We start from the raw sequence: 12,640 nt of genomic DNA, 5'->3' as shown, positions 1-12,640 counted from the left end.
GAAAAGAAATTTATAATTCGATATGGGGTTAATTAAAAGATTAAAAAGGGAAAAAAAAAAAAAGTAACAAGAGTGCAAATTGTGCAAATTGATCAACTCATCATTCAGGATAAACACGACATAAAATAAATTCACTTTTAATATAATATGTAAAAAGGCAGAATGTGACCAAGATATATAAATCAATTAATTTCATTTAGATAAAAAAAAAAATAAAAGGAAATGTAGGCAAATTATTTTAAATAATAAAAAATATTTATGGATAGATTGTGATATTTTACTATTATTTATAAATATTATAATTCATATTTCTATATTTAAAAATAGTTAAATAATTGATTCATCTTTAAGATGTTAATCGTTATAATGTAAAGTATTTAATTAGTGGGTTGCCGAATTAGACCACTGAAACCAAACCTAACAGCTACTTGTCGTTTTGGAAGGAAACCCAATATCCAAAAGGGCCTTGTTTCAAATTTTTTACTCTTATTGCTTAACACCTCATTTTTCTTTTAACCTTTGTTTTACTTTTAGGTTTCTGACTCTTAAATCGTAATTTTTTTTTAATATTAATTTATACACCTAAAATTTGAAGATGTTGTATCAATTAATATTTCTGACCTAATAATTGTATTAACTTAAACTCCAATATTAATTTATACCTTCCTTCAAATTTTATTCGACAAACATCGTGTGAAATTTGTAATATGAGTAAATTAAATTTCTAAAAATTCAAAAGTCAACCAATTTAAATCTTTCATTAGGACTACTTTTGAAAATTATTAATGTATTAATTCTCAAGTGTGTGCAAACTTCTTTGACTGCTGGTTTTACAAAATGGATAATTAGAGTAAATACATGGAGGGTTTTCAAACGAAATTCTGACTAAGAGTCTAAATTGATCAATTTATAAATTTTGGGGGTTTATTGGTACAATTATAAACTTTATTCGATGATTTCCCAAACGAAGTGCTACATAGTGCTTAAAGTAATATACTTTATAAATTTTCCAAGTTTAATTGATACAATTATTAGTTATCGATTTAAATTAATACAACCTTGAAAATTTAAGGGTATATATTGATATTTTTCTTTTATTTTTCATACTTTCTATATCATTAAGGAGTTATGTTACGGTGAGAGTATGAGTTGAAATGAATTGAGATATGAACTCAACTCAATGTTTGGTGGGATAATTTTGCATGTCACCGATATTTTATATCCTACCAACCAACAGTGCACTCCCCCCCATTACCACCAATGTCCCTGTTGCCACTCTGCCCGCCTCCATCGACTAGCTTTGGCGACTTTCACTAACGACCAACTATGTCGACCTCTAACGGCGGGCACCTTCACCAACTCTAACGAACATTATTTTAAATTATTAGTTCACATTATTTTATAGTAATTTGACATTAATAAAAACGCTTTTAGCATATAACAAGTAAGAAAACTTGTGTATAAAAATACTTTTGAAAAATATATGTCAAACGCACGAGTGTTTTTATTTTAAATAGTTTTTATCAAATTTATTTATATGAAAATGACTTTTAGAAATTTTTTTTTCTAAGTTAATCCAAACTGAAGTTTGTATCGTGACAAAAGATAAATACAAACTAGAGTTTGGGGAGGTACGAAAAGAACTTATCAAACATATATTTATTAGATAGAACATTTGGATGGACGTTTATGCACATTTTTTATTATTTGTGTAAGTGGACCTAACCATTGTTGGCCCATCATATATATCTTTTTTGTATCATATAACTGAGTTGGAGAATGTAGTCTTTGTTATATATTTTTTGTGCTAACCATATAACATGATCATTAATAGGCTTATTATATTATTATATATATTTTTAGAATATTTCACTTACAATATAAATCCAAATTTGTTTTGTTCCAATAAATCTAATATAATTTTGTCCAACTTAACAAGAAATGTTTTATGCACAAATTTGTAAAATGATTGTTTAAATTTAAAAAAAAAAAAAAAATGAAATGTCTGATCCAAAAGTAAACCTTGAACTCTATTTCCCAAAACTCCCAACATTACATGTGTACTTAAAAAAACAAATAATAAAACTAAGTGCAATCCATAATATATATATATATATATATATATATATATAATTATTGAATAAAAAAGCTTTCAAACAAAAATAATCACTATAAAAATAAATTATTTATATTAGAAAAAACTACACTAGATACCATAGACATATAAACTTAATTCAACACTCCAAATACCTTAAACATAGACATATGAACCATACAGACATATAAACTCTACCGACATATGGACTCAACTCAGTGCTCCAAACTATTCCAATATACTATTTTGATATATATTTTTTAACCTTTAAGGCTCCGTTTGATAATCATTTTATTTTTTATTTTTGTTTTTGAAAATTAAGCCTATGAATACTACTTTCACTTTTAAATTTCTTCATTTCTTATCTACTTTTCACCAATGGTTTAAAAAACCAAGCCAAAATTTGAAAACTAAAAGAAGTAGCTTTTAAAAACTTGTAAATTTTAGTGTATTTTATTTATAAATAAAATATTTTATAAATATATGAATCCTAGTGTATTTTATTTATAAATCAAATATTGATTTCTCTTTTGTTGGTAAATGTATATATTTTTTAATTGTAAATTTTAGTTGAACAACTATTTAGATTCATCATGTGCACATAGTTAATTAGGTGGTTTGGTTGGAGGGGAGTGACAATGCTAAAAGCAACCAAAGAAAAGAGAAGATAGTTGTAGATCACTAATAGTATAATGTAAACAAATTACATTTTAAAATAGCTTAATAGAAGTGTAGTTATCTTTAGTATTTATTGGTTTCATTTGATAACCATTTTGTTTTTTTAAAATTAAGCCTATATCATCTACATTTCTCATCATGATTTGCATCTTTTTTAAGTACAATGGTTAAATTCTTAGTCCAATTTCAAAAACAAAAACAACTTTTTGAAAGCTACTTTTTTTAGTTCTCAAAATTTGGCTTGGTTTTTTAAACTATTAATGAAAAGTAGATAACAAGTAAAGAAATTTAGAGGTAAAAATAATATTCATAGGCTTGATTTTCAAAAACAAAAATAAAAAATAAAATAGTTACCAAACGAGACCTAAATTATCCTTACAATTTATTAAACTTCTTAGTTATGTAGTTATTCTTTACAAAGTATTTGTTGTTGAGCAGTTGTGGTACAATAGATTAGTGTCGTTCCAAGTATGTAAACAAAGAGTATAATGTGTGATCTCATGTCATCAATTATACTAATTAGCAAGCTCAAATGTTGCATTCTCATTTAAGCTCCATGCTATTAGTCTAACTTAGTCAAGCTACAACTATAACCACACGATGAGTCAAATAACTTCACTTTTATTGGTTTAATTACACAAGTCAAGTCAGGTGGCTTTCAGTCTCATCTAGCTCGAGTTCAACCAATATATGTCTTCTTTGGAATTAAATGAATCCTAATTTATACAACCTAGCCAGTTCATGTTAGCAAATAATTTGAATCACTCACTTTTTAAATATGTTTAGAAACTTTTCATAATCTTATCATATCTATAAAACGTAGCTCAATCACAATTTATAGATTATATATATTTTTTTCATGAACTTGAGTTCAAATTTTTCTAATATGTATTTATTGTATTAACAAATTGCGTCAAAACAACTCACCAAAAATGTATAAAAGACAAAATAAATAAAAATAGGTGCATCGACAAAAAAGGGAATTTATAAAAATTATTGTTAAAGATTAGTGAACTCTCCGGCCAAAAATAGGATTTATTCTTATAGAAATTAAATTAATATTAATTTCTTGCAATTTAATTGCTCAATAATTATGGGATATACCCTTTTAAAAAATTGGACTAAACGGATGGTACAATAAGGAGCCACTCACTTGGCCACACGTGGCAACGTCCCAATTTTTTGTAACTGCGTATGAAGCCATCGAATCGTCGGGCAACTCTGACACGTAATTGCATCACACTTCTTAAATAATTGCTTACGTTATCTTAATTTATATTAATTTTTTTCACTTAAAAAAAAACCTCATCTTTTTGTAACATATTTTCTTAAAATAAGACTAACTCGATAAATATCTAGGTCACATTTATCAAATCATAATAAAAATTAGTGTAATCGGAATGAGATTTTGTTGATGAATGAATCGTAATGGGCCTGAATCGCAAACACCATAAGATTGCTTCTCATTGCTACCTAGAATCATAAATCTATCACATTTTACTATTATCAATCTCGTTAGGGACAAACAGTAACGATAACAGTAATAATAACGATAACGATAACAATAATAGTAAATATAAAGGTAACCATAAATGTGGTAAATTCATAATTTTTATAGTGTTAGTAACAATATTTGTAAGAGTAACTATAACGGTACCGATAAACATAGTGAATCTTACGTAATTTTCAATCGTAATCAGATTGAACACCTTTTATTTCTCAATCAGATTACACGTTTTGATTATAATTTCTAAGGCGGGCCCTATGTCTTATTATAATTAGGAAAGTAGGTAAGCAACAATAAAAGTAATCAACTAAGATCAACTCTTTACATTACCATTGATGAATTACTTTTCAACCGGTGTAATACGTAATCTTATTTCAATTTAGCAGGAATGTAATTAATAGGTTTTTTTTTTTTTTGGGTAAATTAATAGAGGTTCTTTATCACACTTTTTATAAACATTTTTTTTTTCAATTTTCTTAACATATATAATTTCTCTCTAATTTCTCTCTACCATTTTTCTTAATTTTTTTTCTGGAAGTCTTGTTTATTTATGTATCACAAACTCGCCTAATAAGTTGTTAAACTTTATAATCCAATAGAAAATATTTAATCAAAATTTTCAATTGTGACTTCATTCAACATTTTTTTTAATAAAAATAATTCATAAATACATTATACATCAAATTGAAAGTATAAATTTTAAGGTCAAATTAAAAAAAGAAAAGATATTTTAGAAATTAAACTTATAATTGAGCCATTCTCATAACTTCTCTTTTCAATCTCTTTCTTCCTCATCCTTTTCTCTAACTTGTGAAATACTCTATAACATCTAAATCCCTATATTTCTCAAAATAAAATAAAATAAAATATTAATCACACCATTCCTTAATTTATATAAATATATATTCCCTTCCCTTCCCTTCCACATCTTCTCAATAATTTAATGGTATGAACAAATAACGAGCAATTTTTTTTTAAAAAATAAAACAATTATAAAGTTGCTTAATTTCCACGTCGGTAGGGTTGAAAAAAAAAATTGAGAAGCTTCCATTATGTCGCTAGAAATTTCTATAGCTACTAGAGCCATGATCCTACGTCACTCCAACCCAATAACCCGCTCCTCTTAAAATAAAAATAAAAAAAAAGACCCAGAAATTAGAGTCAACGCGATTCAAAGGAAGGCCATTTTAGTATTTTCATCAACGTTAAAAAAAGGAAAAAAAGCCCTGCCACGCGTCAACGTGGAAACGTTAACGTGTCTTCACGGACAAATTCCGATAACGGCGTTACGTGCTCTGTTTCCTTCCACGAATTTACTCTCACCCGCGGCGGCTGCACTATATATTCTTCTACATCGCCGACTTAAACAGAAAATTTTCTGATCAACATTCTAAAATTTCCTGAACAAAGAAAGAATAGAAATTCCAATCCGAATCGCAATTCCGATTCCAGTTTCAATTCAGATTCCAACTTGCCCTTCTTCTGATTATAACTATTTTGATCTCTCTGTTGAAGAATCTGATTCTTTGGTAAATGTAAAGATGGTGGCTGAAGCTGAGGTTGTTGTTTGTTCGAAGAGTCTCCCGGGTTTGGAGGTTCCGTATTTTGGTAAAGAGACTTGTGTTGTTGATGAAATTGAATCCATCGATGGTGGGATTTCGATTGATCCGACTCTTGATCGTGTTCGTGCTTCCGATTCTGTTTGTTCCAGTTCTCGATCGGTATGTTCTTCTTCTTCTTCTTTTTCTTCTGAAATTCAGCCTTTGATTTAGGGTAAGAAACAGTGACCGTTATGAACTTGTTTCTGTAGTGATCGGGTTCGATTAGGGGAATTTTGGGGTTTAGTCTCTTGGAATGATGATTTTGAGTTGAGTTCTGTTGTGTGCGTTTGAGTTTTATGATATTTCTTTCTTCAGGATATTAAACCCATGAAGAAAATTCCAGATTCCGACGTCGATACGGCGAACGGAAGTGAATTTCCGAGTCTCCGGTCGGGGAGTTTTGCTGATATTGGACCTAGGAGATATATGGAAGATGAACACATAAGGATAGATGATTTGTCTTCACATTTGGGATCGCTCTTTAAGTTTCCTAAGCCAAGTGCTTTCTATGGGGTGAGTTGTTGAGTTCTTTGTTTTTGGGTTGCCTTATTGTATAGTATGTGGATGATTGTTGTTGTGATCTGAGTGGGAGTTTGATGTGTTGGATCTGTTGATCAGGTGTTTGATGGACATGGAGGTCCTGAAGCAGCAGCTTATATCAGAAAGAATGTTCTTAGACTCTTCTTTGAGGATGTTAGTTTTCCTCAAATTCCAGATATCGATGAAGTTTTGCCGGAGGAGATAGAAACTTGCCTCCGGAAAGCTTTTCTTCTAGCTGATCGAGCTCTGGCTGAGGATTCCAGTGTCAGTAGTTCGTCCGGGACAACGGCCCTGACAGCTCTTGTTCTTGGAAGGTACGTTTATCCTCTCCAATGTAATGATCGTTCATACGTTTGATAGCAATCTCTGTCTTTGTAGTCTGCTGTTAGTGGTTTCCATTAGCCTATCAACTCGAATTCGCTGTCTTGTTCTTTGTTTTCACTCTGTTTGACGTAATCGAATGGCACTGCATTGTCATATGGCTGATTGTGTGTTTCTGTTCTTCAGGCATTTAATGGTGGCGAATGCTGGAGATTGCCGCGCTGTTCTCAGCCGGAATGGGGAAGCAGTAGATATGTCTCAAGACCACCGGCCGGTTTATTCTCCAGAGAAGCAACGAGTAGAAGAGTTGGGTGGCTTTGTTGATGGTGGCTATCTCAACGGCGTTTTATCAGTTTCCAGGGCCTTAGGGGATTGGGACATGAAGCTCCCTGATGGTTCTCCTTCACCTCTCATTGCAGAACCAGAATGCAGGCAGGTGGCTCTTACAGAAGAGGATGAGTTCTTGATCATAGCCTGTGATGGGATTTGGGACGTGATGTCGAGCCAGCAAGCAGTCAATGTAGTTCGACAGGGGCTTCAACGTCACGACAACCCTGAGCGGTGTGCTCGAGACCTCGTCCTGCAGGCTTTGCGTTTGGACTCATTCGATAACCTCACCGTTGTTGTTGTTTGCTTCTCCAGTTTCCATCCCGGCAATTCTCCGCTACCACAGCAGCGGAAGTTAAGATACTGCAGTCTCTCTGCACAGGCTCTCTGTAGCTTGCAAAGATGGTTGGATAACAGTGGATGCCAATGAGTGTAATTGCTTCCTGTAAAAACTCATTTGTAACAAACAGATTGAAAGAGTTCAGCAACTGCAATTCCTTTTATTTTGATGTAAATAATTTTCTGAGATATCAACTCTTCTTCAGATTGCAGATTATGAACATATATCAATAAATTAGCTGGGCTCAGCGTATTTTTGTAGACTAAATGAAATTCTTTAGTAAAACAAATGATTCTGTTCAAGATTTTACATTTGTCAATAAGAGTATTTGGAAAAAAATTAGTAATGTATGATACCCATATAACAATAATTTCAGTCTTCAAGACGTTTGGTATTTCTTGGCAAACATGGCAAAGCTTTTAAGGCCTCGTTGAAGTAATCTCTCAAGCAAAGGCTGCAGCGCCTGCATTTGCAAAGATCATTCAATTTACTCAAAGCGCACCACAATAATTAGAGAATTATGCTTTTCATGATTGATTACGAGCTAATAATGGAATTGAAACCAACGCTGGAATGCTTACAGAGGCCACTGGAGACAGAAGAGGAGGAACTTCATAGGAGACTGTCAACTGAAATGAACCAAAAAGCGAAATTTAAAAATGTTTGAAAACTAGAATGAGAATGCAATAGAGTGACGATGAATGCAATAGAGTGACGATGAGAACATATCTATACATGTTTGAATATTCTGAATCCTAACTTCCCTATAAAATCACGTATGTTCCAATCTTCTGAACCATAATTTCCCTTTTGGAGTTATAATATGAACTTTTCCGTCAAATGGCACGTTAAGAAAGAAATGATGTACATAACACAAATAATACTCTTTTCTAACTTGTGGACAGATTCCCCCAACACACCGGCTTTTATGTTGATTTTATGAAAACGTTTTGCATGAGCTTATAATGCGGTGGATTAAAATGTAAGGATGTCTCCTGTAATTTACTCAAAAAAGAGATCAACATGTTAATATGGGATGTTATAGACTTACTTCTACAAGGCAAGACGAGGGGCCCTTTGGATAAAATCGTACAACACCTCTGCAAATGCAACAAAGATTATTGACCATCAAAGAGTAGATAATACGGCAAGCAGATCCCATGGAACGAAGTCATGTAAATAATTCACGAGATTTAAAGAATGCTATTGAAATAAATCGGCAAGGTACCTGTTTGGAAGACCTTCAAGAGACCGCCAATGGATTTTTTGATTAGGGGTCGGCTGCAATATCATCAGATAGCATCTTAAGAACAGAAAGAACTAGAAGAGCATTCCTGAATATCAAGGGGCCAGAAATATATGGCAAAGATGGATGTTAAATGGAAGGATCAAAGCAGAGAATTGTTTGCCTGTAAGTTTCGAGCAAGCCAGGAGAACTCGATATCTTGACCAAAAGCATTATATTTTAGTGACCACCGTGATAATGTAGGGTTATCTTCCAATACCTGTAAAGAGTATTGTACAAGTAGTTAAATACTACAGTATTTTTTAATAAATGCAGCTCAACTCCAAAATCGAAAGGGTGGTGGTAAACTAACATGGTATTGTGCCTTTAAATTCATATCTAGAATTCGTGCATCAAATTTCTCCTAAAATATAAAGTTAATAGCCTATGTCTATGCAGCACCAACGCTTTAGTTTGGATAATGTGTCTATAATAGAAACCTATTGGACACTTTGACACTTGTAAGACATGTATTATATATACTTTTGGCAATCACAGAAATAATAAATAAAGTACAAACAACAAACTAAGCGAATAACATGCAGAGGTTAGTAACTCAATTCGGTGACATACCACCTACGTTTGGGAGACAGTGTGCCCGAAAAAAAATAAATTCATTAAGATAAAAAGTCAAGAGTTTACAACATTGTATTTATCTGTAAAGTAATGACAATTACTGTGATATACGTAGAGTCTAACTTATTATTGATCACTGGACTCCCTTTAGATGTGAGACTCCTTCTCAATAGAACTTAGCACCTAAGTATGTAAATATTAGTAATAAATCACTTAAGATCACCCTAAGTGTGAGACTCCCTTTCTCCAAGGTGTTATCTTTCCACGTTCAAATGAAGATCACTCCACTGAATACAACACACCACGAAATACTGTTTAAACTTCTTGCTTCACAAACTTGATAAACTACAGAGCACTTTGTCGTCCAACCACAACATACAATTTCACTAAACTCATAACAGAAACGGCAACCTTAGCAAGACAACGTCTTACCCTTACATAGTCACAGCGAAAGGAAGGAACATGTCCCATTCAAATTCGACAGACTTTAAATAAGGAAAACATCCCAGAGAAATAAAATTGCAGAATATTCAAGATACATTTCTCCTAATATAAGGCAGTAAAACAAATTGGAGGTTCCCCCCTAACCATATTTTGGTAGATGCATCTTGAACTAAGCATGGAAAAGGTTTTCAAGTCGACCAGAAATAAAGGGTATCAGCTAGCAAACTTCTTGAGAGTGTGTGGTACATATAACTCACCTTCACAGATGAAATGAATGGCATCCATTTCGGAATAGCTTCACGATCTGAGTAGCATTTATAGGCAACCGAGGCAGGTATATCAACTTCCATCTTAGCCCTGCATTCATCACATTTCCTAATTATAGCAACAAACCTATAACATTCTAAGAAACTCAGAATCCATCCTCCTTGAAGAACTGCACAACCACCAAACCAATCCAGAGAAGAATTGGGAAGTTTTAGAAGGGACGACGAATATGAAATCCAAACAACCCATAGCAAATAGAGAATCAATAAACGAGAATGAAACTGAGAATCGAGAAAGAAATGGTGTATTTACGTGCAATTCTGCCATTCCATCACAGGGGAGACGGATTTGAGTGGAGGGCAAATGGGGTTTCTTCTGCGCTTGGAAGAACAGCGTGGGATCTTGAAGACGAGCTCGGGTAGCGACAGTGATCTCGAACTGATGCTTCTGCAAGTGGGAATCGCCATGAATAAGATGCCATTTCTCCTTCTGATGGATCGATGAGTGAGAGAGTTTGGAGTCGAATTGCAGGTGAGTGCTGCAATTGCCATAGTGGGATTTGGGATTAGTGAAGAAGACGAGAGCAAAAGGACATTAACGGGAGTTGTGAGCAGAGATTTGACTAGCAACAACGAACAAACTGCAAGAACAGCCCTTTGATACTATTGTGGCTTTGGAAAAATAGATTTTCGGAGGCTGTTCTTGCACAAACCACAATTAGTTAAAAAAATTATTTCATAAATTTTTGAGTTCAAAAATTGACTTTGGATTTTGTTTGAGTGTTGAGTGGATTTCAATTTTTCTTCGTGTGGAAAAAAAGAAAAAAAATAACTCTAAAATCTAGAGAGTTATATCAATTGTTATCATAACCTTTATATTTCATCCAATTACAATCGAAATTTTAATACAATTTAATCTTAAATATTAAAAAGAAATTTTGTTGTTGAAATCGAAATTTCGATCAATCAAATTTCACCACGTTATTACAACAAAGCCTTAAAATTTGGAGATTAAATGAGAAAATAAAAAATATCATGTGTCTCTGATCCTAATAATAGGATTATTGAATTCAACAATGATTAAGTCTGTACCACAATAAATAAAATTGGCTAGAAATCCAATTGGGTCTGAAATTATAAATTGGAACGAATAAAGTAATTAAAGTTGTTTGGATCTAAAGTCCAACTTAATTTAAGCACATAGTGAAAATTTGGGCTAAAGAAAAAATGGGGCTCAATCGCAATCTCTGGGCCAAAAACAACTAAACTCAAGTTCATGTTGGCCCATGAAAACCTCTATAAATAGAGGTCTTAGCTTTCATGTTGAGGGAGTCGAAAGAACTAAATGTCGAAACCCTAAAGTTCCAAAGATAGAAGTTTTGAAGATCTAAAGTATCAAAGATTAGAGTTGTAAAGATCTAAAGAATATAACTCCCCTAAAGCTTTAAAGATCTTAAACTCTCAAGTTTTCAAGTTTTGATTTTAATTGATACTGTTGACAAGATTTTTGGAGAAATTTTAATTCTTTTAAATGAACTTCATATTTGTATTGATTTCATTAAAGTGAATACAATCTCTAATACATACTCATTTGATGCTTTCTCTTGAAAAGTAAACCAGGACTTTGTAGCTTGTTCTTAATGTTGATTTGTCTTTAAGACTTTGCAGCTTGTTCTCAAATGCAAATTTATTTTGAGGGCTTTGCAACTTATTCTCGAAGCTATAATTCTTGGGTTTGGAAGTCATCTAATCTATGAAGTACTTACGAACTGCTTTTGGTCTTCAAAGATGTGTTTGATTTTTAAGAGTTTACAGAGTGTTCTCGATCGTTTGAAAGTTCTTTAAGATTTAGTCTTTAGATCTTCAGGGGTGTAAAAGCTGATATTTGGAGCTTGAGAACTTGAGAGCTACAATCTTTAGAACTTGAGAGCTTGAAAACTTCGGTCTTCAGAACTTGAGAACTTCAGAGCTTCGGTCTTTAAAACTTGAGAGTTTCGATCTTTCTAACTTGGGAGTTTGAGGGCTTTGGTCATCAGAACTAAATAGCTTCAATCTTCAAAATATAAGAGCTTCAAAGCTTCAACTCTCCCAATCTTCTTACTAAAAAATGAAGGGTAAAACCTCTATTTATATAACTTTTATGGGCATTACATGGGCTTGGGCCCAATTGCTTTTGAGCTTGAACCTAAGCTTTTAGGGCTAGTTGCATAAATAGAATTTAAGCCCAAAATAATAGAATATGTAGTACAAGGATAAAATAATTGCATATATAGATCAAAAAATGGTAAAAGACAAAAAAAACCCATGCCTAGCCACCATTTTTTTCGCTTCTTCCCGGTTTTTTCAAATAAAAGCTATCACTGATAGCAGCTATCAGTGATGACCACTGATAGGTTCTATCAGCTGCTATCGTTGATAGTTTCTATCAATTGCTATCGATGATAGTTGCTATCAGCGATAGCTTTCAATTTTAGAAAAATTAATACAATCTTGAAATATTAACTTTTAATTTGCTATCAATTATTATTAGCTATCATTGATTCACTTTCATCAATTGGAATCAACGTTGAAATATTACTACTTAAGGCTATCAGTGGCTATCAATGATAGATTTATAAATAGTGATCAACTTTGAAAGAAGACCAACAACTTTGATTACC

At 32.4% G+C, this 12,640-nt stretch overlaps 2 protein-coding genes across 2 annotated transcripts; one reads left to right on the top strand and one right to left on the bottom strand.

Annotated features, from left to right (window-relative positions):
- The first annotated feature begins 5,508 nt into the window (after positions 1-5,508).
- On the top strand, positions 5,509-7,676 carry LOC120086301 (putative protein phosphatase 2C 49). The gene is made up of 4 exons (XM_039042871.2): positions 5,509-6,001; positions 6,197-6,394; positions 6,500-6,735; positions 6,929-7,676. Exons 1-4 carry the CDS (start codon positions 5,822-5,824, stop codon positions 7,497-7,499), a joined length of 1,185 nt encoding a protein of 394 aa, XP_038898799.1. The 5' UTR covers positions 5,509-5,821; the 3' UTR covers positions 7,500-7,676.
- On the bottom strand, positions 7,659-10,828 carry LOC120086302 (uncharacterized). Its single transcript, XM_039042872.2, has 7 exons — positions 10,294-10,828; positions 9,972-10,071; positions 8,819-8,914; positions 8,638-8,690; positions 8,461-8,509; positions 7,991-8,038; positions 7,659-7,872 (listed from the first exon to the last, which is right to left on the bottom strand). The coding sequence occupies exons 1-7, from the start codon at positions 10,530-10,532 to the stop codon at positions 7,789-7,791; spliced, it is 669 nt and encodes a 222-aa protein (XP_038898800.1). The 5' UTR covers positions 10,533-10,828; the 3' UTR covers positions 7,659-7,788.
- Positions 10,829-12,640: the final 1,812 nt, after the last annotated feature.

The sequence above is a fragment of the Benincasa hispida genome, chromosome 9 (genome assembly GCF_027475165.1).
Source record: "Benincasa hispida cultivar pf3 chromosome 9, pf3_genome.v1.1, whole genome shotgun sequence".
In the NCBI taxonomy this organism is placed as follows: Eukaryota; Viridiplantae; Streptophyta; class Magnoliopsida; order Cucurbitales; family Cucurbitaceae; genus Benincasa; species Benincasa hispida.
This window is presented reverse-complemented; position numbering and strand designations above follow the sequence as displayed.